This window comes from Diplotaxodon limnothrissa, linkage group LG13 (assembly GCF_057381915.1).
Source record: "Diplotaxodon limnothrissa isolate DT_005_m linkage group LG13, D_limnothrissa_male_GT1.1, whole genome shotgun sequence".
Lineage (NCBI taxonomy): Eukaryota > Metazoa > Chordata > Actinopteri > Cichliformes > Cichlidae > Diplotaxodon > Diplotaxodon limnothrissa.
In genome coordinates this window covers 25,790,937-25,817,581 of record NC_140608.1, presented here as the reverse complement: position 1 = coordinate 25,817,581, position 26,645 = coordinate 25,790,937, and the positions used below count along the sequence as shown (strand labels likewise).

Here is a 26,645-nt window from a genome sequence, read left to right as displayed (position 1 = left end):
AAAGCATTGTGTCAAGTAGATGTCTCCACAAGATATGAATACCCGGCATGTGTGTATGTGGATGTGTGTGCTACCTCTCCCAGAAAGATGCTGTCCTCCTCTGGAGACCTGGGTTGGTCCCACACGGTCAGCTCCAACATGTGGTTTCGGAAATCCCTGCGATGGACGTGACTGTAGACGAATGTCTGGTTCCACTTAGGCTCACAGGTCTTCTTCACTGTTTTTGTCCTTCGTTTGCTCTTGTCGCTGTGTTAAACAACAGATTCTTGTCTTTAAAGTCAGTTGAATGTTGATTTTGATTCTAGTCCCATTTGTGCCTTATTCAGCTGACTGGAACTGCTTTCTTTAAATATAAACGAGATGCTAAACTCACAGTAGAGTGTCTTTTCCCAAAAAAACCCTCTTCGATTGCGTTGTATAACATGATTACTGAAGATGTATTTTATCCATGTGAGGTCAAAGTCATCATCTGCGATCACCCTAACCCTGACTATACTATCAGAACATGAAATTTTTGTTCTTTTTACAAACTGTTCTTCCAAGTCTAAGGGACGAAACAATACTCATTCAATATCAAAAACTTGTGCATATTGTATTATATAAGTATATTCGATGCCAAACTCCAGTGTTTTACATTAAAAGTCACGTGCATGATTTGTGCAGTTTGCATAAAAGAATCGTGTCCTAGCCTTCGTGTCACAAGGGTTTTTTGCAGCTCTTTTGTAAATGGCCATAATTTTCATGCCAAATGAGGGCTAGGCATTGTGACTGTTCAGAGTGCCTGTGTCAGGGTTGGCATACCTGCGGTCAGGGAGGAAGTACATTTTGACATAAGGGCTCCTGGGCCGCCCATCAGGCCGAAGAGAAAGCTCCACAGCCTGCAGCACGTTCACTATGAGCTGGTGACCCACTTTATCGTACCACAGCTTCACCTGGATGAGAAGCAAACAAAAACAAATCCGATGCCATGTCTTCACATTTAGCAAACTTGAAAGGTCCTCCACAGTTCAAGTGCCCACACTCACTGAGAGTCGCCCTGGCATTAACTGCGGAGCATCTCGGAGCATCCCGGGACTGGAGGGAGACAGGACATTTAAGGATGGTCTCTCCATCTTCTGGGACTCAAAAGAACTGGAACCTGCTATGAAGGCAGGGAAAGCAATATGTTTGAAATCCCGAGCAGGAAATGCCAGCTGTCTTTCAGAAGGGAGTCAGACTGAAAACATAATCTGCTCCAAAACCAAAGGTGCGTTCGTTACTGAAACTCCAGACTCCTCAGAAAAGTTCACACAGAAACAGTTTAAAGTATAAGTCAGCTAACCTGTCAGGATGACAAATCACCACGCTTCTGTCCTAGTTAGAGTCCAGCAGGCTTCAGTGTGACTTGGGTCACGAAAGCCTTATATTCAATTACATGATCAAAAGTCATCTAACTAACTGCCTACCAGGAAACTGATCTTCTCCCGCTAACATTCATCACAGATGTCAGACATCAGTTAGTTTCAGGAAAAAAAAGAGTTGTCTAATTAGTCACTCAACGCAATATTAGAGGACATTATCAGCCACATGTTCAGAAAGGGAACAGAAAACTTCTAGTACTCATCAATCTCCACGTGTTTGAAGGGAACTGATTATGCTCATTTCAAACATGAGATTTTTATTCTTAGACTCTATTAGCAGGGGTGCACATAAGTGGTCCACAGGTGCGCATTAGCTGTCAAACTAAAAGACGCGCACCAGAAAAGAAGTTGCAACGCGTGTTTGCATACATAAGATTTTCTGGAGGAGAACAGACATTTGTTTAGAACTCTTAAAGATGTCGAAGAAGCTCCTTTAAGCAATTACTTTGGTGTTCCTCCACCTCCAAAGAAATGTCAGAAGGAGTCCGAACCGCAAAAGAAGCGCGTATTCTCTGAAAAGTGGTTGCAGGAGGTGAGCTGGCTTCAAACAAATGATGAAGGCACAGAGATGTGGTGCAGAATATGCCATGAAAATCCCACTCTAGCGGACAAAAACACTGCCTTTTATATGTACGCAAACACGTGTTGCAACTTCTTATCTATTTTGACAGCGAATGCGCACCTGCAGACCACTTATGCACACCCCTGTCTATTAGAATACCTTTGCATGATTTATTATTTGAAAAAAATCCTCATTTATGTCATATTGGGCTTTCTGGGCACCCTTTCATCATCGTTTGTCTTAGCCAGAGCCGTTTGGCTTAGATGATCATATTAGGACTATCTGCTCTTAGTGATGTCACACAGAGCCACAGATAGAAAAAAAACCTGTAAAGCAGTCTGAATCCTGATACTCTGGCTATGTTTAAGATGAGTGTCTGTTTTAAAGAAACCACTCAACATTTTAAGGGCCAATATTTATCTTTCTTGCTGGGAGTTAGATGAGAATATAAATACCAGGAAGAAATCAGTTTAATTTAGCATAAGAAACGAGGCAGGAAAATTTCACCAATGAATGAGCTCTTAATTTAAACAACTCCAAAACAGACATAACTGGCAGAGCCACTAGTGGATGTCATCTATTTAAAAAAGTATAATTTATCTATTAATTAGAAAAGAATAGGATGAAAAAAAAAGCACAGTGTACAAACAGCAAGGCAACGCAACTAATAGTCTTTATACCTCACCTTTACAACTCTACTAAAATACAGAAGGGAATATTTTTTTAACCTGTGCCGTACATTTGTCTGACAGTACTGTAAGTTCACAGTATTATTATGACGACTTTTACGCATAAAAAGCTACTTTCAGGTGCCCATTTGTCACAAAGGGTCACCACAGTGGGCAGCTGTGCATGTTTTGATTTAGCAGAATTTTACACTGGATGCTCTTCGTGACACAACCCCAAAGGGATCTGCGTCTCCAGCTAGAATCAAACCAATGACCTTTTGGTTACCAAGTAAATTTGTAAACCATTACGCTATTGAAAGGACATTTATGACATTTTTAATTAAGTGAATTTACTCAATATTTTTTCCACTAATGAAAACCACAAATTTTATTTTTTTACATTTTTGTGAACAGTTGAATAGTGTTTTTTAAAAACCTTTGAGGTAGTTCTTTCAGTTTTTCTTGACTCATTCACACAAGACCTAATTCTTAGAAAGGAAGAAAATATTTCAAAATTTTGGACTATTCCTTTAAGTTTATATGACATAATATGACATCCATAACATAAAGTATATAATAGTACATCAACAAACGTATTTTTTGCTATAATTCATATCATACAAATGAAATCAGCTAGATATACAGATATACGACATACATAGGTGACAAACAAGCACAGAGCAGTCTCAACATGTCAGAGGAGATACCTACTAGATTCTAATGGAGGGTGGGACGTGTCGGGGATTCTTGGGATATCACTGAAAGAGAAACCGCAAAAACACATGAGTCACAGTTGTACTGGCACTGAAGTCAGACTAAGAATGTTAGATGTAAAAGTGACACACAGGCGTACATGCATATTCAGACAGTAGTTACCACGCAGGGAGAAAGCAGCACTGTAAACAAAGGTTATTTGGATGTTGAGATTAAAGGATCATGTGGTTAAAAAAATGGAGAAGCAAAGGGAGATGTGAGTAGAGCAAAGCTCTTCCCGTGACTGCAGTGTTTCCCAGACTCACTCAGTTCTGTTCGACCAATCACAACTGGAAATTATAATGGGTGAAAACCATTAGCTCATTAGCGTCTATCCACACCGCCATCTTTTCTTATCCATCACCACAACCCATGGGAAACACCAGAATCCACTGCACCAGCTCAATGTAATGTAAAGGAAAAGAAATGGTAATCTGTGTAACACTTATCAGTGTAATTTTCTTTTTCAGTTGAAATTTAAAGTGTGCTAATCTTGGACTCACATCAGGCATGTGATGGTTTTACACATGAAGTGGCAGTGTTTTAGAGTTTTACTTACCAAACAAACCATTATTCAACAATCAAATCCCTAAAAAACATTCTTTTTGAGAGAAATATGGATACCACTCAAAGAGCTAGTGTCTGGACTTAAAGCTAACTAAGATAAACTAGCATAAAGTCTGGAAATAGCTAGGCTAGTCATCTCCTACCTTCAACTTTTTACTTAATGTATAACTGTCAGACTGAAATTTTCTTATTTCTGCTTCAAGTTGAAAGAAAACTGCTTCATTTAGTAAAATTTTTACTTGTAAATTCAAATATTAAACTGATAAGTGTTTCATGGATCATAGGTTGCCTTGAAACACATTCCAAAATCAAAAATAGGAAACATGTATATGGAAAAAAAAATATTGCTTGCTTTATGAAACCCAACTTCAGTAATTCAGAAATAAGGTACCAGGGATACTGTGTGCTGGATTTTACTAATAGACTGTATATAAAAGACAGACGTAGCCATCACACCATCCAGTTTTTAAGTGATGACGTGATGAATCCTGCTTCCAGGCCCAAACTACTGCGTTTAATAAGGCTGTTGTGTATTTAACATGTTTTAATGCTTTGTATCTTGTTGTATTAATCTCAACAAGCCTCCCAAAACAGTCAGTGATCACTGTTGGCCTCTCTCGGTTTTTATTACTGCTATTCATTTTAAAGCTCAGTTTTTAAAACTATAGCTAAGCCCATGCAGCAGTATATTAATGACTAACCTCTTGTTGTGGATCCTGGCATGCGATTGTATTTGTTCGTAACCATCGGGAACCCTCACGTTAACTTTTATCGAGTGCAAAAATATTTAGTGTTCATCCTCCAGCTTCACTGTTTTAATTATGCTAACATAGCTGTGTTGCTAGCGATCACGTAGCACATCATTATACACCAGCTAGCCAAGCTTCAGTAACCCTACAAACTTTGTTAAATTTCATAAATTCGGTTTTCATGGATGCCTGAATGTAAACTTAATTGTTACACCTGGTAGAGCAGCCACACTGATCATTTTATTACAGATGAAAGAGTTTAGACAGTTTTTAACTCTCAGTGACGCTGCAGTGATCGTGTGACTTAGGGACCTGCAGCGGAGTTTAGGCCCAGGCACGGCTAATGACGTCAGACTTAAAGACCAGATTGGCCAGTGCTTTGAAAAATCCTGTTCTTCCAAGTCCTGAGGATTGTTTAATGTTGCCATCTTCAGTTTTTAAAAACAGAAGTTGCAGCTGCGTAGTCATTCTAACTTGTCAATCACAAGACAGGCTGTTTATCTGACATGCCATTCTTATCGTCCTTTTTTGACTCCTAGTGGGACCAAAATTTAACAAAAAACCAATCATGTTGCATTCTATAACAACTGACACTAGTCGTCCTCTTGTGGCCATTTAAAAAAATGCAAGTTTACTTGCTTGCTGTGACCATCTTTTATATACAGTCTATGAATTTACTCGAGGGTAAGACTTAATCAGGAGTTTAAAAAATAGGAATTCCAGATGCTGCACAAACAGCTTAAAAGCTTGCGAAAACACTGATACATTGATGGATGTTTTCCGCTGGCCATTTTGCATCCCAACAGGTAAACTTGTAGTTTAATTTAGCACACAGTGCAGCTACTTTCATAAAACCATATAGTGACATCAATTAGATTTCTCACTTAACAGTATTACAGTTAGTTCCTTTAGGGATGCAAAATGGCACCAGCAAAACCAAAATAGTTTCCATAAGCGTGGCAGAATTAAAAGGTCCTAAAAAAAAAAAAAAAAAAGATTACTTACTGATATTTTCTATACACCCTTCGTGAGTGTTTGGAGAGAAATTCATATATTCAACTTTTTTTTCCATCAATAAGCAGAAAAGTAAAATTTGAGAGCTGCACCAGTGGGCACTTTACTTTTAAAATAACCCACTGGATTGACCTTATTACACACAACAACAAAACGTATTCAAAATACCTGAAACCAGCTTGCACCCTGGTTTGTGTGACGTTTTTGAAATGACAGCTCTTGAACAATAATAGAAAATGAGAGGGTGACACCTCAAACTCCCTCTCTTTGATTTAATTTTTCCAAAGCTTTGCTAATGTTAGCAATGTAAGAGTTAGCAAGTCTGCTAAATATAAGGCAAAGTTAGTGTACCTGAAAGCATCCAATTCAAAGTATCTCGAGAAAAATGAACTTTTTTTTGTTTACTGATGACTTTTGATACTAATGATTTGAAATGATACACTTAGAGTTAAAAATAAATTTTACTCAGGGCGTCTACTGTCTTCAGAAGTATGTTCATGACTGTGCTTGTTGAGCTTTGCAATCCATCGACTAAAAACTTCACATTCAGCTTCTCCTGTCTTTAATGGAGCTTACAGACAGTTTTATTTGGTCAATAATAATTCAGCTTTTACCATCCGACAAATAAAAGCAAGTGCTTTTTTAAAGGGGACATATGAGACATGGCTATCTCCCAGTCCAATGGCCAGTTGTTTTTAATACGTTGAATGCAGCTGTGCATCATAACCTCCTGCTTTGTCTGAGGTCAACTCTGAGTCCAAATAAATGTTGCCTAATTAAATAAGGGTTTCAATTTACAAATAGACTAGTAACTGACAAACCAGGTAAAAACATATGACTCTGACAGTATACTGGACGTGTTTCATGCCTGACTTACCCAATAGGCCTGGATACCACCAACTCCACTTGAGGGTCAGCTTGAGACTCCAAGATGATGTTGTAAACCTCCTTCATAGTTGCTCCCGGTAACAGCTTCCCGTTCCACTGCAAAACCTCGTCACCTGAAATCAGATGTCCACATTGTCATAACTAGCTCAAAAGCCATGTCAAAGTAATGGCTGTTGACAGGATTAAAACAAATAAAGTTTTTATTTGAAATTAACAAAACTAAATAAAGTTATCAAAGGACAAAAAAACATGACATATGTCAGTAAATGAGTCAGGATCATTGGCATGTTTGAACATGTGCTAATGTAGTAAGTGAAACATTGTTTGGGAAAAGAAGAGCACAAAAGTCTGCAGCAATAATAGCTTAGGTGCAAAGTTATTCTTCCCCCTGAGGTAACAAGTGGAGCATGCGTTTATACAGGGGAACACTGGACCTAGGTGTTCCCAATTCATCATCACCCAACCACACCCCACTGGACACCTGCAACACAAAACACAAAGACAAATACAACCTCCCAGCCCACGAGCCAAAAGAGACAGTGTCGTCAACTGGCACCACCACAGCCTACATACTACCTTAACCTTAGCAGCATGATCCCACATAAGAACATCTGTCAATACGTGTGACCATGGCCACTTCCACATTTTTAGATCTCTTGATTAGCATACACTAGAACTACAAGTTCAGAGACCACGCATCATATACCACAAATATATAGCATGTGCCTTCCTCAGACTGGTAAGGGAAGTGACATCTTCCAGTAAAAGTTCCAGCAGAAACTATGGTAATATCCGACCATGCCTAAGAATGACATCAGCTCTTTTTTTTTCTTTTGTTCTCTGGCCAGCGCCTTCCCTTGGCACCCCTCGTTGTGGCCACAGCTGACACCGGCCAACAACATGCTCGTTGTAGATTACTAATGGATAGCAAATTCACATTTAGCCAAGTCAGTGTTCAGTCGGACTGCAGACAGACATTTAAATAAGGAACAAATACACAACATATGAATGCCACAAATGTCATTCTATACAACCACATCATCCAGACAGACAGTGTAGCATTCCAGATTTTTAATCAATAGGACCAGTATCACTCGAACAGATAAACTTTACTCATAAACTTTGCAGATCAAACTTGGTCAATACAGTCATCCAATCATGGAAGTGGAAATGCAACAGGCTTAGTGATACTGACCTTGCCAAGAGTCTAAACAAAACCTGAGAGTGTTGTCACATAATGGGACAAGAAAACAAGGGAGCTAGAAGCTAGCCAGCTAGAAGATGATGGGTCGATGATGTTGTTTTAAAGTATGAACCTGACTTCTGCATCCAAGTACTTACACTTGTCAGCTGACACCTAGTAAAAGTGCTGCTTAATGGGGAATATCAATAATCATATGAATCATCAAATGAATATGGTGAGTTTGTGAACGTGTGTCAGCAAATAAACGTTTGGAATTTTTCCAGCTCGTCACACAGAAACTCTTTTAGGTGAACTAACAAATTATTCACATTTCTGAGAGTTTTGGTGCTTTAAACCAACCACATGCCTAATTCCCAGTACCAACTTTTTCCCTTTCTGTTACTACTAGTGACTGGGTAACCACAAAAGGGTGGTTTCAACAGACAGAGCTTAAGCAACTCTGGTGTAGAAATTAAACAACTCTTTCGTGAGATCTGCTTCACCACTGTGGAAGGACCTGGCCTGAAAGAAGCATCCAACAACAGCACTTGATCATCAGGACTGAACTGGCACCACTCAGCCTGCTTCGTAAATGAGCTTCATCATTCCTTGCGATGCAGCCAACTTCTATTTTGCCAGCTACCTTCGAATGTATAAACTATGCTGGAAGTCATTCACATAGTCAGTTTAGTTTTTTGGAACATTGTCATCCTTAACCCTCAACAAACCCTCAGCACCGTATACAGAACAGGCAAACACCATGTCACTGGGGCTAAAGCCAGTTGTCACTTGTGAAACTTCTCTGGCTGTCAACATGAAGCATTGAAAAACCCTTCTCCCAAAATCTGCCTAAGAACAGTGACTTTAGCATCTGATGAAAATGCTCCAACAACCCTGACTTTGACCTGTCCAGGGTGTACCCTTCCTCTCGCCCTAAGACAGCTGTGATAGGCTGACTCTGACCCTAACAAGGATAAGCACAAGAGAATGGATGGACGGGCCCTGACTTTGTGCTGATAGGCTGATGACTGGAAGTGCTGCACCTGAACTTGTTTTAACAACTGGGCAAACTTGGAAGGTAAAAATTAGAAGTCTGATCATTTTTGCATCACTTTAGGGATTTCAAAGATAGAAATAAATTGTCGCTTTCACTACAGACCTGGTTGTTACCAGTTGTTAAGGATATGCAACTGGGTGATATGACATATGACAATAAAAAGATATTTTAGCTCCAACTTGGAAGGAAGCAAAGGACCCACAAGTTAAGGAGCATATGCTCAAAAGGTTCTTCTGAAAAGGATATTGGGTATTCTGTCATGAAAATAAAACCATCCGGTGTAAACGGTAAATAAGCACCATCACAGGGAAGTTCTTCACATAAGGAACACAAGTGGAGTGTAGCTTGATGTGTTTCAACACAAGGTATCTCAAAAGAAACAGCTAGTCTAGCAGACACATTTACTTGTTTTTTTTCTTCAGAGCTTAACAATATGCCTTCATATGCTCTTTTTCCTGACACAACTTTTTGAAGTGTTCTTCCAAAACAACAAGACTCAAAAACTCTTAAAGAGATTTTATCTCTGAAGCTGCACAACAAATATTATTCAACAAATCAAGCAAAAACTCCAGGTAGTGCCGCTTATAACCTTTCCTATCATTCCTGAACTCCTCACGATAGGAACCATCCCAAAATAGCTGCTTTCACTAACTCAGTGAGTTGACGTTGATGCAAGGAGGTTTAATGATTACATTTGGCTTCCCAGTTACTTGCCATGAGCAGTAAGTTCTAATATATTCCAATATATTCCATAGCCAAGTGACTTGCTCCTAATCACTGCCACACAACTCCCTTCGAGGTTTTACCTCTGAAGATGCATGCCCAAGGCTGATATTATTTAACACATCACATGGAAACTGCAGGTAGGGCTGCTTATTCTCTTTCCTACCATTTCTAAACTGGTCGCGGTGGCCTTAGAAATGGTAGGAAAGCTAGGTAATACTAGCGAGCATCCCTTCTAACTGCATAAACAACACCTAACTAACTCAGGCCTAGTCTTCAAATTGAAAAGGATAGAACAAGGAAATAACTAGCATCTGGCAACAACCTCACACCCATGAAATGCACCCAAGACAAAAAGTTAAACTGCATTCAACCTGACACACAACCTAGCAAGAAACACAACCTAAGGAACAGTGCTGCTATGCCTTACAGGAGAAAAACTCCCATTTAAATTGTTACACATCAACATGTCAACACTTATGTTTCTTTGGTCAGGCAAAACCATGACTGTTCCAAACAACATAAATTTTTCTCACCCTTAATCAATCAGGTGGAAGGACAAACCCGTAAACGCCAGCTAATTGGGAAATTATCAAAGACCAAGGCCCAACTTGTAAAGACTGGTTCAAAACCCATGATAATTAATGGGACGTTACACCATTAGTCAAGTAAATGAATAGAATTGTTCTTTTTGCAAAACTACATAAAGTAACCAAAGGGGAAAAAAATGGTATATGTCAATCAATGAGTCAGTGATAGCATATTTTGTGCTAGTGTGGTGTGCGAAATATTATTTAGGTAGAACAGCTAATTTTGGCTGATCCCCCAAGGAGTTGCCACAATGGGTAGCTTTGCATGTTTGATTTTTTTTTTTTTACACTGGATGCCCTTCCTGACACAACCCTCAAAGGGATTTGTGACTAAATCAAACTAGGAACCTTTTGCCTGTTAGCCAAATGTGTAAACCACTACACTAGAAAAGCAAAAAGGTCTGCAGCATATGGAGTTAAGGATCACAGGAACACTAAGCCCAGGTGTTCCCAATCACTGATGACACAACTACACCACACCAAGCACCTGCAACACAAAACAAAAAGATACTAGCTCTTCTAAACACACTAGCGAAAAAGAAAAGACAACCTGCAGCATGCAGCAGCTGAATAGACGAGGTCGTCAGAACGTACAGCGCATCAGTTATGATAAGAACAACTACATTTTCACTTTGTTAGGCAAGATAAGTGTCAGGGTATCAGGTAAAAAAAAGATTTTTCTTATATCATCTATTGCAAGACATACAATAAGACTCTCTATGTGACAAAGCTTATTAAACAATCGTAGTTAGGACATTTCGATGTTTATAAAGACCTTACATTTGACTGATTATTACTTCCCAGCATTTGTGAGAGGCTACTGTGCCAATTTAGTGGATACCTGCTCTCAGATGTCCCACCACATCAGCTAGGCTTCCCTTCTTAACCTTGGTGATGAAGGCTCCTAATCTCCCTGACTCTGTTACTCTGCCTCCCACCACCTGAAGAGAAGCAGACAGCAACAGTTAGTGAGAAATATCTGACAAGTGGACAACACAGGATGGCTCAGTTAGAATTAATAGACAGAAAAATAATTTAAGAAACTGTTTGCATGTCTGTGTGACCTCTGACCTTTAACCCCAGTAAAGCGCCAGCTTCTTTCGGCATGGCAGCAGTTCTCTTGCTGAGGGTGATCCGTCCAATCAGATGGTCTCCCTCCTTGGATGGCTGCCAGGTTACAGGATGCTGCAGCAGGACACAGGAAATGGTAATAAAAATGAGCAAAGTGACACTCAGACACATTCACAAATATGCACACTCACTGGTATTTACTTCATATATACTTTGACAAAACACTTTGAAAACTATCAATAATTTTAACTGATTACAGAGGTAGCTTTAAAAGACATAAGATCTGGCTTTTCAATTCAAATTTTAAGTGCACAAAAGTCTTGTTTCCTAAAAGTTGTTTCTAAGAGAAAAGTGGATACTACTCATAGAGCTAGGGTCTGAATGGTAAGCTTAACCAAGATAATTACCTCCTAGCTTCAACTCAGTACTTAATGTAAAACTGTGAGACTGAAATCAGTTTTTTATTTTCATTTTTAAAAACTTTGATTACCAATTTTCATTCTGGATTCATGTACTACACTGATAAGTGTTTAATGGACAAGGCTTGAAGGCCACTCCAAAATCCAAAACAGGAAGCATACGTTTTGCCTTATTTTTGTAACAGGCTGAATTTCTGTCTATACTGTAGCTGTAAAAGATGCGAGCTCTGATAAACCAGGATTTCTTTTGGATTTTTATCTTACTGACTGGACTTCTACTGGCCACAGTACACAGACTGCATTTAGCTCTGCTCTAAGAAGCCTCGATACAGCAGGACTGACTCATTGCAGTGCAGCTATAAAGATAATGAGTGTAACTCTCCCACAGGTACAAGAAGAAATCATACTACACTTAATGTTTTAATAATTTTAGGTACCATAACAAGAGCTGTAAGCCCATATTGGACTATTTAAAACTTCATAAATTATTTATCACTCTCAGTTAGCTGCCACACAGCCCAGATCAGACAGCTGAGCTGAGTGTATTAATTCAAATAATTCAAAGTCAGTATCTGCCTTTGTAATTATAGCATCATTGTTTTGGCATGGATATGTACCATATATAACATGACCTCTCTAGACTCAGCCCACAATGATTGATTTTAAACCAGGGTTTTTAAGTCAATGGTCACCACCACGGTCTTTAACAACATAAACATACTATCCATGTACTTCACAACAGTAAAGTAACCATAGTCAATAACCATAAGACATCATGTGTTTTACATTAATAGATTCTTCAGAAAAATTGAAAAAACAAACTTTGTGGTAAGACAGGAGGATCAGACTGTAAAGAGACAAACACTCCATTTGGCACTATTTGGTACTCCAGTACATCCACATAAATGTTTACACACTTGGGACTTTAATTAAAATACAACAATAACACCTGAACAACTTCATGCTGATTCTCAAAACTAGCTTTAATGTATGAAAAAATATTAATCAGAAGGAAAAACACTGACTTACATGCCACACAGTGGGGTCATGTGGGTAGCATTCCCAGTCGCCTGCAAGAGAAGAGAGATCAGATCAGCTGGATAGATGTGGAAGTCGCAGAGGAAACAATGACCTCCCTTATATCTCCTTCTTCTTCTTCGCGCACGCACGCACACACACACACACACACACACACACACACACACACACACACACACACACACACACACACACACACACACCCTGTATACACAGCACATACCAGGAGTCCTCACACACACAGCTCAGCCAAATTTGGGGGCTCTTCAGGAGGTACTTGTTTACAATGGGGAGGCTTAAGTTTATTGAAAATTCAAGCCTGGGCTGGAATTAGAAATGTATCACCACGGCAGCAGGTGGCCTAAAAAGTTTTCCACTGAGGCAGCGATGACACCAACAGATGGTTAAGCCTTTTAAAACGCTTTAAATCCATCCAAGACACTTCAGAGATTAGGTGTTATTGATCTCCTCCAGGGGTAATGCCACAATGTAAGGCCAAATACAAGCACAAGCGTGTCAATAACAGATATTTTCTCACATTATTTAGGTATCGGGCATAGGTTGAGCCAATGAAACAAATATAGATATGTGGTAATAAATTATATGTGTTAATAAATATGTTTTGATAACCACTAAATTGATTCACTTATTAAGTGATAATAATACTAACGATCAGTTTTAAAGCTGCTATACATCATAAAAGTTAATATTGTTAAAGTCTAAATCACAAAATAATTTCCAGAAAGTTCTATTGTCTTTTAACATGGAGCATTTATTGACCGTTCTGACAAAATTATAAAAATTAAATATTATTTGCACATATTTTGCACTTTTTCTACACCCAAAATTTTTTGCAATTTATTGCTTAAAAATGTATCGTGCAATTTACTTTTTTTTCTGGGGAGTCCAACCGGTCGCAGCAGATGAACCACCCTTGCGTGCACCTGGTTCTGCTGGAGGTTTCTTCCTGTTAAAGGGGAGTTTTTCCTTCCCACTGTCGCCAAAGTGCTTGCTCAGAGGGGGTCATACAATTGTTGGTCTGTCCTCTGTTGTCTTTATATGATTGTAGGTCTATGCCTTAGAAAATGTTGCTATGATTTGGTGCTGTATAATAAAAACTGAAGTGAACTGATGTAGTCTTAAAAACTCTCAAACCCTGTATGTATCAATCATGATACACGAGACATTGAGGGTTAAATGCAAAGATATCGTTATGGAACTTGACAAAAGTGAGCTAAATAAATGCTAAAATTAAAGCTATTTAAATATTCATTCAAGTGCTTTTCAAAAGTATACAGTGCAAGAAACTGAGCACAAAAGTAAGAATAAAGTTATTAAAATGAGTAATTAATGATTAATGTTTTCTTTGTGTCTTTAAAATGTAAATTGCAGAATCACTTAAAACTGAAATGCAAAATGTTATTTCAAATTAATAAGCACAGACTTTAAAGGTCATTTTTTGTAAATAAATTTATAAATCTTCCAAAACAAATCTAAGGCATCAACAGGTTTTAGAAAAATAACCGACATAGCTTTATGCCCCAAAAAATCGATATATTTTGTTGAAGAGATATCAGCTGAAATCAAACTAGGCTCAGCCATACTTTTATCTATACCACAAGTAGACGTAGCACGTCAGCGTCACCTTTGTTTACGCAGGCAAGTCATTTACATATTCAGATTTACAGTGGTAGCCTCCTAAGGCAAAACCTCTTTAAGAAAAGGACTAAAAATAAATATCAGGAAAGGCAGCTGGGTTTTTCTTATACTTTGTGGATAATAATTACAAAAGTAACTTTGAACCAAAAATCAGCGAGTGAGTAGGTTAAAAAGGAATTTTATAGCACTTTTTGTCACGGACCCAGTTCCAGGGATTCGGGGTCCATGAGCAGTGTGGACTACTATTGTAGTTATTATTATTATTATTATTATTATTATTATTATCATTATTGTGGTTGTTGTTATTATGGTTGTGTCTGCTGTCCTGTTTTTCCATGTTGGTGTACTGTCAGGTGTTTAGGGGTGTGTGCTTGTGTATGTGAGGGTGCGGTCGTGGCAGGCACTTTTAGGCCTGGTGGGTGTGGCCCTGCCGGCTGACCGGTCCCACCCAGGAATCCACACACACCTGGCGCCGATCAAGCCTCGTCAGAGGAGCTTCAAAACAGTGTGGCTGAGAGCTCCTCGACGCTGGATCGTTGAGTGACTTCCCGTCAGTCTTAAGTGTATTGTGCAAGGTTAGTGCAAGTCTACTGTTAGGTTTTGTACTCACGGCTGCCTTTGGTATACGTGTTTCCTCAGGAGGAATTGTGGCGACCAGGAGGCAGCACACGGAGAGTACACAGGGAACGGAGACAGAGCACGGAGCACGGGATAAAGGAGAAGACACGGAACGGGAGTTGGGATCGCACGGGGGGATTTATTGTTGTTCGGATTGTCACCACTGTAAATAAACACTGTTGCACTGTAGAGTCCTGCATTTTGGGTCCTCCTTTCCCCACATCCCCACGGTCTGCCAGCGAGACCGTGACAGAACGATCCAGCCATTATGGGCCCAGCGGACTCAAGGACCGTCTCACAGGAGGAATTGCTCGCCCAGCTCTGGAAATACTGTCGGAGCATTATCCAGGCGGCAGATCCACATCAGAGACACTTACAGGTCGTATTTTTTGATTCCTTCTTATCATCAATCACCTCATCTGTGAGCTTTTTGGACATTAAGAGACTAATTTCGATTATAACCACGCTGAGGGAAAGTTCCTGTTTTGAGCTGTTTGGTTTGGGCTGTCCGGGCGAGGAGGATATGGCAACCTCCCTGGGAGCCCTTGCTGCCTATTTCTTTTTTCATAGGCTGATAGCCTCCCCGCCGTCGCTTGCAGCTCGCTTGTTGGACCCTCCATTGCGGGGGAAACGTTTCACACGCCCTCTGCACCTCACCACATCTCCACTCACCTCTGCGGCACCTGCTGAGTCAGCAGACCAAGGACCGGCAGCTCAAAATCACGCAGCTGCTCTCCTGTCCGGCCGGCTGGTGGAACCTCAGCCTGATACGCTGGCCCCGGCATCGTTAAAGAAGCGACGCTTGCGCCGCCGGCGTGCCTCACCGCAGTCAGACTCTAAAACTTTCCAACAGCCGGCTGTGGTGAGTCATATGGACAATTCATCTTCATTCACCTCATCTGTTTATTCACGGGACTGTGTGAAAGCTAACCTCGTAGCACAGCCAGCTGCCCAGCCTGTAGCCGTAGCACAGCCAGCTGCCCAGCCTGTAGCCGTAGCACAGCCAGCTGCCCAGCCTGTAGCCGTAGCACAGCCAGCTGCCCAGCCTGTAGCCGTAGCACAGCCAGCTGCCCAGCCTGTAGCCGTAGCACAGCCAGCTGCCCAGCCTGTAGCCGTAGCACAGCCAGTCCAGTCAGCCTCTCGTCTTCATCCTCAGTTGGAGGCTGATATGCCTGCTGGAACTACCCTGCCATTATGTCACCCGCCTGTAGTTTCTACATCGCTGTCCAGTCTACCACGAGTAGCTGCCGCACCATTATCACCTCCGCCCTTTGCAGCTACTTCTCCACCAGCGTCCCATCAGACTGCAGCGACCGCAGAACTCTCGACTTCACCATCCACATCACCCGCTCGACCGTCATCTTCGCCACCTGCTGCTTCCGCATCGCCATCTTCACCTCCGGATCAACGACCATCTATACCCGCGTCGCAGCCGGAGGAGCGGCTCAGCGAGCGGGAGGAGCCCGCGTCGCCAGCTGTGGAGCTCAGCGAGCCGGAGGACCTCAGCATGCCCGAGCGGGAGCTCAGCGAGCGGGAGGAGCCCGCGTCGCCAGCTGTGGAGCTCAGCGAGCCGGAGGAGCTCAGCGAGCCGGAGGAGCTCAGCGAGCCGGAGGAGCTCAGCGAGCAGGAGCAGCTCAGCGAGCCGGAGGAGCTCAGCATGCCCGAGCAGGAGCTCAGCATGCCCGAGCAGGAGCTCAGCGAGCGGGAGGAGCCCGCGTCGCCAGCTGTGGAGCTCAGCATGCCCGAGCCGGAGGAGCTCAGCGAGCCGGAGGAGCTCAGCGAGCCGGAGGAGCTCAGCGAACCACCAGCAGAGGAGCTCGGCGAGCGGAAGGAACAACCGGCGCTGCCAGCCGAGGAGGGGCTCTCGCTGCCAGCCGAGGAGGGGCTCTCGCTGCCAGCCGAGGAGGGGCTCTCGCTGCCAGCCGAGGAGGGGCTCTCGCTGCCAGCCGAGGAGGGACCCGCTCAGCCGGAGGTCAGCGAACCGGAGGGACCTCCACGTCTAGCGCGGCCTCCACGCCATCCACGTCCAGTGCGTCCACGTCAGCGACCGGCGCGTCATAGACCATGTGCCACGCCTCGCTGTTGCTCACCGGAGCAGCGACGTTGCCACCGGACCCGTGGCAGGCCACCAGAACCGTTCCGCCGCCACCGGACCCGTGGCAGGCCACCAGAACCGTTCCGCCGCCACCGGACCCGTGGCAGGCCGCCGGAGGAGCAGCGCCGCCACCACCGGATCCGTGGCAGGCCGCCTGAAGCGTTCCGCTTCCATCATGGGGTTGGAGGTAGGCCGCCCGAACTGTTTTCCCACCACTGCCTGACCCGTAGCGGGTTTTGCCTGCTTGCGGTCCACTGGGTCGGCCGCAAGAACTGTTGTTCCCACCATGGCAGTGGTTGGACATTTGAACTGGGGTTTTGGGGCCCTCCGTCCGGGACCCCCCGCCGCCCGCCCGGGGTTGGTTGTACTGTGGTTTTTGTTTTGTTTTTGTTTTTGGGTCGTCGGGTGCCGACCCTTAATAATAATAATAATAATAATAATAATTAATAATAATAATAATAGATACTTTATTGATCCCCATGGGGAAATTACTTGTTTTTCTCTGCATTTGACCCATTCACTCAGTGAAGCAGTGGGCAGCCCACTAAGCAGGCGCCCGGGGAGCAGTGTGTAGGGACGGTACCTTGCTCAGGGGTACCTCAGGGTAGCCGTTAAGTGGATTCGAACCGCCGACCTTCCGATCATGGGGCGACCACTTTACCTACTGAGCTATCCCTGCCCTGAGCTATCCCTGCCCATAGGGGGGGATAGGGGATTAGAGGGGGGGTACTGTCACGGACCCAGTTCCAGGGATTCGGGGTCCGTGAGCAGTGTGGACTACTATTGTAGTTATTATTATTATTATTATTATCATTATTGTGGTTGTTGTTATTATGGTTGTGTCTGCTGTCCTGTTTTTCCATGTTGGTGTACTGTCAGGTGTTTAGGGGTGTGTGCTTGTGTATGTGAGGGTGCGGTCGTGGCAGGCACTTTTAGGCCTGGTGGGTGTGGCCCTGCCAGCTGACCGGTCCCACCCAGGAATCCACACACACCTGGCGCCGATCAAGCCTCGTTAGAGGAGCTTCAAAACAGTGTGGCTGAGAGCTCCTCGACGCTGGATCGTTGAGTGACTTCCCGTCAGTCTTAAGTGTATTGTGCAAGGTTAGTGCAAGTCTACTGTTAGGTTTTGTACTCACGGCTGCCTTTGGTATACGTGTTTCCTCAGGAGGAATTGTGGCGACCAGGAGGCAGCACACGGAGAGTACACAGGGAACGGAGACAGAGCACGGAGCACGGGATAAAGGAGAAGACACGGAACGGGAGTTGGGATCGCACGGGGGGATTTATTGTTGTTCGGATTGTCACCACTGTAAATAAACACTGTTGCACTGTAGAGTCCTGCATTTTGGGTCCTCCTTTCCCCACATCCCCACGGTCTGCCAGCGAGACCGTGACACTTTTCACAGATAAAAAGCCATAAAGTGCTTCACAATAAAACACAAGAAATAAAAGCATAACATATCATAACAATTTAAAGCCACAGAATAAAACATAGTCTGTATAAACATGGGCTCAGCTGCTTTGTGATGGAGTTAATGGAGGCTATACAACATAAAGACAGTGGAAGAGAATTCCACAACCTCGGTGCCACTGCCTGAAATGCCCAATCTCCTTTTCTATTAATTAATTATTAATTTATTCCTAAGACTGTGTTTAGCTCGTGACGTAGACCAAAATCCAAAGCTTGTACACACGGGCTGCAGGGCAGTGCTGCACTGTGCGCAGGACCTGGACGACACTGTTATGACACAGAGTAAAACAGAGCCGAGCATTCCTAGGAGCCGGGGAAGCTATGAGGTTAATGGCTTGGGACAACTTATAGTGATATTATGTAATCTTAAAGCAAATGCTCAACCCAGTTCTTAGTTTCATAATTTGAGCGTGAACATAGTTTCATGCAGTGGGTGAGCCACATGGCTGCGAGTGTGTATTGTTTTTGTGTTTCGGCACTTTTAATGGCAACAAAGAAAGAGAAAACTCCACTACGGGCTCAGGACACGGTTTTGAACACAACTTGGAATGGGACTTTAACAACAAATAATATTTTTCACGTTTCCTAAAAGAGACAGTGTGAAATAAGCCCTTTAAAAATAAACCTTTACGATCCTAATAATAGAATATTTACAGAAACCCATCAATGTTTCATGGCCTACAAGGAGCCTTTGTGGAGGGTGAATCCACACATAAGGTTTGTCCATGAAATTAACAGGCAAATAGTTACCGTGTGTTAATTTTATGACATTTCTGGTGATTTTACTTTGACTGTGGCTAAAAATTCTTTGCTTATGCAGGAAAAGCCTTGGCCACATGGCCTAAATAAAATGTATTCTCTATAAAGAAGAACCTGCAGTTTGACCAAAACCACGGGAACCGAATTTATCCGGTCACAGCTCAACAAGACTTTGGCATTTTGTTTTTACAGTGTTCTTAAAACCAAACAAAGAGGAGCAAAAGCATTTGGAAGCTGCAAGTGTTACCATGCACAGCTAGCTAGCTTACTATCTCTAATAGAGCATTAATTGGTCCAGGATCAGTATTACAACTCAGCAATTACATTTTCTGAGCATTCAGCTAGCAGGAGTCAGCCAATTCTTTTTAACTATCACTAGCAAACCAACATGAGTAGCCTAAATTTGCCTAAAACAACAAACCTAACTTAATAACATATTTATTATGTTGCATAAATTAATAAAGAAAACACTTGCAATGCTTACCATTTATTCCAGAAGAAAGTTTTACATAACCACAGGCTTTTTGATTGATTGGTCAGTTGTAATGCTGATCATGGACAAACATTATTACGAAAATACAAGAACAACACCAACACAGGGATACAGATACACCCTCTAATAGTAAGTTATAATTACTTTTTTACATTTGTAAGGATTAGAGATTGCCTTGCTTTTGAAGAGAGACCCAGATGGCCACTTGAGGACTTGAAACAATAAGTTCAGTTGGAGCAGCCTCTCTCTGTCTCTCGCTAGCAAAGTTGACCCAGACAACAAAGTAAAGCTAGTTTTCGGCTACGAGCCCGACACAGAATCCAATGTATCACTCAGAAGTCCCTTTACTACTGTTCAGAGCTGCGGACCTGTTTTATATACACGCGGAATAGTTTTCTATACGAGATCGCTGCAAAAAGTGCAGCCTTACCTAATGTCCACCCTACTGTTACTCATTTTATATTAAGATTTAAAAATCTAGTTGGTATTGGTATGGCGAGTAACCTTAATAGTAATAAATCACACAGAAATAGTACATTCATGTAGTTGTAAAAAGCATGATAATATATTAAGTAATCCAAAGTACTCAGAATACGTTACTCTAACGTATTCTGAATACATAACATGGAAATACCCTACACTGTATGAGTACCATCTATTGTTTATGACTGTTTATGTCAAGTACCAACTACTTGACAGTACTTACCCTATCACTCAAAAGTCAGTAAAAATCAAACAAGTACCAATGTTGTGCATTTATCAGTACCTGTTAAAGGTTATTAAACACAGAAAGATAAAAGAAATTCTCTTACATTTACCAATATGTAGTAATTTAAACTAATCCGTGATCATGTGGTTAAAAATTCTTTTTTTAACTTCTGGCTGCGTCGGAACTGAAGCTAATTTTAGCTCTACACTTCAGTAACTCCATTTAACTTTAACGACAAAGAGACAAAACTCCTTTTTAATTCTGTAGCCCTAAAAGGCTACTGTTTAAACAGATTACATTTTCAAAAACACAAATACGTATCTATGCTAAACAAGTTATGCTAGAACATGATTTTACTTGTTTATCTTAGCCTACATCTTACACAGGGCTAGCTAGCTCTACAGCAAAGGGGCTGTTAGTTTATTTCTGTCTGGTGCCTGGTACAAGGACACTACATGCAGACATTGAGTACATAAAGGACCTTTTCACAAGGTTCACGTTTATAACAAGACTAGTGGAACACCAGCACACAGAGTAACTATTAGTTAGCTTTTAACTGTAGCTGATAAAACCTGCCAGCATCAGTTATTTTATCTGGCAAACTCGACTATAATCAATAAGTCTGCCTTTATTTACATCTCTATAAAATCCAAGTAAAACCAATTAATCTAAAATGCAATAGATTAAATACTGCCTGACAGAATTCTCAAGTGTTTGTATCATGTTTCCCTTTCTTCCATTGAGAGTGTGAGTTGGTAGCGCATGTTTGTATGTAGGACAATACTTGCACAGATCTACTGTGCCCCGAATTTACAATGATTTACATGCCTGGATGCTCCTTAGCTGCCAGCAACCACATCTTGGCGCTGACCTGGTCTCAGTCTCGAGCTAAAAAAGGAAGCAGCGAATTGCTGCCACACCAATGTGTTTAAAACCTGGCCTGACAGCACACTCTCATCCTAAACCTCCACATGATGAATGTCACAGCGGCTGGTGTGGGTCCAGGCTGGCGCTCTACCCTTTGCTCCACAGAATGCTCCACACTTTTGTTGGTTTCCAGTGAAAATAAAATTTAATGTAGCATGAGAATACAATCAGTGTGATTGTTGGGTTCTGTTAATTATTATTAGATGAGATGAGGAAAAGAGAGGTGAACTCTAAGAGTCACGAGTGATCTTTAAAGGCCCAAAAACCTTTTTAGAAAATCCATGCATCCTTACGTTATCACTTAGCTGAATGACATTACTTAAGCTTGCTGTTACAGTACATGTCTCAAAGGGTCAAACTGCTATCTAACTGCTATTTATGACTAGCTACTAACTACCTAAGGACCCAACTCTCATCACCAGCTACGATCCTCTGGACTAAAATTCAGGTAAGTTTGTGAGAGGAGTTTGCTCTCTACGCAAATTTCTTGATGCGTTTTGAAATGACAGAGCCCACAGGACAAGTGGCAAGAATGGGACTCCCAGGAAGTGATAGAAAAACAGCAGCTCTGAAATATGAGACTGGTCATATTTAACTCAAGCAATGCTTTTGTAGCACTGGTTACAAGCTGCTAAACAGTGAAAAATATGACTTCCTTCCAGCTGTGTATATTTATTTATGGCTTGTATTATTTTTAACACAGTCGGATACATAGCAGCCAGTCCAAATGCCTTGGAATGGTTAGTAGTGAAGTGACATAACCCAGCTTGGACATGACAAGGTTAGAGTGTAAACAGTTGTGTGTGCTCAGGCTTGGGGACATAGTTGGCTATGCAAAGCCACAGAAGGTCAAGCCTGGGATTAACTGGGGTCAAACTGCCCCCATCACAAACACACTACACGCACACACGTACATGTGTGCTCAGTGTGGGATTGTCCTCCCTCAGGGCCAAGCTGAAAACAATACAATATGACACACAGGAAAACGTTCAGATACACACACTTGTTAACGTGCATGGCAGTTTATTGGGTAGCTGCTCATTTTGACAACCCGGACTGCCGGCTACAGCCTGCTGCATGCACGGCACACAAAACATTAGAGAATGTCGCAGGACGTGCCACGTTTCTGCAGGCGCAGCCAGACCACGCCTCTCAAATGTTGCCTTTGCAAAGCTTGTTCTCAAGCCGTTTGGTGTGTAACACATGAGGTTTTAGCGCTTCACTAAGCATTATAAAAAAAAACTGATAAACGAGCAGTGCTTCTCCAAATCAGGAGGTTACATCAGAGTCGCCTCACCTGTGATCAGCGAGCACACGGTGTTAAAGAAGCGAAACGTTTGTAGCCTCGCAGACTGACACAGTGCAAGTGAGGATCACAGATGGAAACCGAACAACTGTCTGCACTTCTTAAATTCATTTCCCATAATATATTTTTAGTATTTAGTATTTATTTATTTATTGTCATTGTCAAGAACAATGAAATTGCGTTTGGGGCTTCCATACAACCCAAAAAAAAAAGAAGAAAATAATAAATACCCCTTAAAACCCAAGTGTACATATTTAACCCAGTGTGACTCCAATGCAATAAGACAATCCTTAGCAATAATGTTCGTAGAAATTCAGACAAAGACCTGAGAAACATGACAAAATACAACAATGCAACCCATTCAATATTATTGTACTGTGAGATATGATATCAGATATGATAGTTATCTATTTAAGAAAGATAGTGGTCAGATGGGAGCGTTCAAACATACACCCTGCAAGTGCAGCACCAATACAATGAAATGCATGATGTGAAATAAATTCTGTTGGTAAGGTGGGGATTTTTATGTGCCTAATGCTAAAGACCCACACAGTCTAGTGGGTGCCCTGGAGACTGGAATATAATAAAAAATAATATAACATTAACACAATGTCCTCCAGGGATCCCACTCTGGGTTGTCCATAGGGATCTAGTTTTTTTTTGTTTGTTTTTTTAAGTAATTGCTTCACATGTTACTTAGTATAGCTACAGTCCAGCAGTAAACTCTTTACAAGAGAGAAAGCACTAAATGAAGGTTTATGTTCATTCCAAATATTCTAACCGATGGTAATCCAAAATCAGTGGATGAATGTGAGCTAAGAAAGTAAAAGAATATAGGAATAAGAATAAGTTGTAATCTTTATGTGGTAGTCTTTAGAGGTCTTTATGGACTTTCCAGCTGATTTTAAATATGCAAAACATAATAATAACAGCAGGCTAAAAAAAATACATGCGCTAGCTCAAAGCTTTTGTATTAAAGGAAAAAATCACCGGTCCTTAAGTTGGCAGTCCGTCAGGCTTATAATACACACTTTTATTGTGAAAGGCAATTTTTAAAAAGCTGGATTTTTTAAAATAATTGAAAATGAATGATCATCTTATTTTATTTATTTGATCTTAACTTACATCTTACTTACTAAAATGTTTTATTATTTTGCATGACTATAAATTTCCATCCTTTATATTATATTGTCTTCCTGGTTGATGATAGTTCACAGCAAAAAAACACATTAAAACAGAGATTTTGGTTTTAAAATCTAAATCAAAAATGTTGTCGCTTGAAGAACAAGGCTAATGTACCGCTCTGACTTAAGATGCCATAAACAAAGGGTAGGGTGGATCATTTCCTCATCTTCTGTCAAAATAAATATCTCGTGAATTGAATGGACGGATAAACAAACAAATGACCAGACAGATATCAATATATGCCACAGTTTCTTCATGAACAGAAGGTAATGATGGATATTCTCTCACCTCTCTCGCTGACACTTTCAATCTCGGCATCCTCACAGCTGCTGTACTCAGGCGTGGTCCCGCCCTCCTCCTCTGAACTACTGACGCTCGTTTGTCTCTTCCCTCCGGCCCCCTGCCCTCGTTTTGACTTGTAGGGCCGCGGCGGTGGCGGACGCAGAGATTCCGATTGATCAGAGCTTAGCGAATCGTTGCGCAGCATGCTCTCAGCTTTGTCCCGTTTGGTCCGTTTCACTGAGGGTCCCTGGCCCGGGGCTGAGCCAGGACCTGAATCAGGAGGTTCTCTGAGTTCAGGGGGAGGGGCTTGCTGTGAAAGAGCATGTTCATGCAGCCCACCTACCCCACCCGCTGTCCTCTGTCCAGGTCGGGCACCGTCCCCGACCTCACCTCCCCCTACGCCTGTGCCTCGACCCTGCCCGGGCACAGGATGGCCCCTGCCTCCAGGAGGGACGGGCCCTGCTTGTCGAGGGGGCGCACCGGTGTGGTCCATGTGATGGTAATCCCCCTCTTCTGTCCGTCTTACTCCAACACCTCCCACAGGATCGTGCTCCAGAGAACGTCCCTTTGTCAGGCGCCGACTTTCCCTGCGTTCCCTAGACTCCCCCCTGAGGTCCCGGTCCATGGAGACTTGGGTCTTCAGCCTGGGCTGGCCTTGCCGCCGCTCTCCCCGACCAGCTCCTCCACCCCGTCCATTCCTCCTGAGGAGGGAAAGTATACAGATGAGGGGTGATGTCAGACAAGATACTGGTTTGGTTAGAGAACTGTTCAGCAGGAAGCTTACAACGGCAACGTGTGAGTGACAATGTTACACAGGTTAATGCAAACTGAATCATCTCATTGTTTTAGCCTTCACTGCCAATAATAATTAACCTGTAAATCAGTATCTGTCACTCGGGGTGTCACAGGGCATTACATCATCACTTAACAAGTCGGCGATAGGGTGTTTTGTCACACAATCTGAAATTCCGAAGTTTTCTGTTCCCATTGAGTTAACAATAAATCATCACAAGTGCGCGTAAGAAGGCTCTTCAATGAGTAGCTATATGATTCATTTGGCGGAAAGTGAGTCACAAACCGAGCATCACAGACAGCTGTGACAGCACGTGGAGGGTGGAAGACTTTGGTTAATGTATGTGGCTGCTTTTAGCTTCTGCTTATACAATGTATCCACTTAAGCCATGTGTGACAAATGCCACTGGTGTGATTTGCATCTGTTACCATTTCATTGTTAACATTAGTGTCCACTAACAGAATGTCACAAGTGAAAACTCGTTCTACTATTAAGTAGCCTCATTCTTCCATTACAATGAATGGCATAGGAAACAATGCTAAGAGGCATAATCCATCATTGTATAATGGAAGCAAATGAGGAATGTGGGAGATGGTGCTCAATAACACAAGCATTAGGACTGCTTTCTTTCTGCTGGCTGAGACAACACAAGATAAAATGGGCACTTTTTAACAATTTTACACATTTCACTTGCTCTTGAGGAGGTTTATGAAGTTCAATTATCTGGTGAATCCAGGAATTGATGGCTACCAGTACATTGTGGTTCTTTTGAAAAACGTGGCTCTTGAAGAGGAGCATCTCAAGAGAAGCAGTATTAATCAGTGAACCCCACAAATCCCAAATTATGGAACTAGCAGAGGTCAGAACTAATAGAGTAAAAAATCAAGATATCTTTGGCTCTGTCTTTTAAAAAATGTATTGTATGTATGTATTGCTAGTTCTCCAGCTATACATAAAGGGAGTGCTGAAATGCCATTAGTGCAATAAACACAAAGCAAACATTTGGACATTGAATAACCATTGGCTGGCTGTCCTTTCCACACATCTGATGTGGGATTTATGGTTGTGTGATGATGTCTGTTTGCAGACATGCGCTTATGTGCAGTGCTCTTGGAAGCCAGGGGTGTGATGGTGATGACAATATAAATAGGTCAGAGACTGACTGGTGGAGAACGGAAAAGGATCAACAGCAGAGTTCACCATGAAGAAGAAGAAAACAAATGAGAAAGTTATAAGAAATATAGAGAATGACTGTCATGGACACTTTAGATAATAAATAACATTTGGCTTCACCTCATCTATGCATTCTCCTCCGCTTATCCTTATCAGGGTTGTGGGGTGGCTGGAGCCTATCCTAGCTGGCTTCACCTCATTACAAAGATTCTTTGCATAATATGACTCCCGTCTTCTCCACTCCACTCTGCCCCCTAGTGACAACTCTAAGATCTAGTTGAGGATCTGCAAAGCTCCATGAAGGAGTAATACATTATGTAACATTAACATGTCTCTGCTAAATTTCATGTAGCTATATGAACATGTTATTTTTAAATTGATTTTTTTTCAGTACAGGTATCTGATCACATGTCTTCTTAACCAAAAAGGCTGTAAATCAATTGGGTTTTATATTTTTAAAGAAAACAAAAGCACATGTTTTTGCTGTTTATTG

The 26,645-nt window shown here is 41.9% G+C and overlaps 2 protein-coding genes across 4 annotated transcripts in view; one reads left to right on the top strand and one right to left on the bottom strand.

The window, feature by feature from the left end:
* Positions 1 to 26,645, bottom strand: part of rims1a (regulating synaptic membrane exocytosis 1a) — a 114,563-nt gene that overhangs the window by 22,532 nt on the left and 65,386 nt on the right. For 2 of the 3 annotated variants that reach the window (XM_085368938.1, XM_085368937.1), the window contains 10 exons: positions 24,193 to 24,887; positions 12,674 to 12,714; positions 11,226 to 11,339; positions 10,996 to 11,095; positions 6,591 to 6,714; positions 5,705 to 5,722; positions 3,342 to 3,388; positions 1,026 to 1,141; positions 802 to 932; positions 75 to 246 (listed from right to left, as the gene is read on the bottom strand). In XM_085368938.1, coding sequence (XP_085225064.1) covers positions 75 to 246; positions 802 to 932; positions 1,026 to 1,141; positions 3,342 to 3,388; positions 5,705 to 5,722; positions 6,591 to 6,714; positions 10,996 to 11,095; positions 11,226 to 11,339; positions 12,674 to 12,714; positions 24,193 to 24,887 — 1,558 coding nt within the window. The remainder of the gene's footprint in view (positions 1 to 74; positions 247 to 801; positions 933 to 1,025; positions 1,142 to 3,341; positions 3,389 to 5,704; positions 5,723 to 6,590; positions 6,715 to 10,995; positions 11,096 to 11,225; positions 11,340 to 12,673; positions 12,715 to 24,192; positions 24,888 to 26,645) is intronic. The other variant, XM_085368939.1, reaches the window with a different exon arrangement.
* LOC146620384 (uncharacterized) lies at positions 16,128 to 17,843 on the top strand. The gene is made up of 2 exons (XM_085369819.1): positions 16,128 to 17,469; positions 17,770 to 17,843. The coding sequence occupies exons 1-2, from the start codon at positions 16,128 to 16,130 to the stop codon at positions 17,841 to 17,843; spliced, it is 1,416 nt and encodes a 471-aa protein (XP_085225945.1).

Excerpts from the sequence above, each read along its gene's own strand:
- LOC146620384 (XM_085369819.1), top strand. The coding sequence starts at position 16,128 with ATGCCTGCTGGAACTACCCTGCCATTATGTCACCCGCCTGTAGTTTCT. Across the intron at positions 17,470-17,769 it reads GGGTCGTCGGGTGCCGACCC|TTAGAGGGGGGGTACTGTCA; the intron begins TTAATAATAATA and ends GGGGATAGGGGA.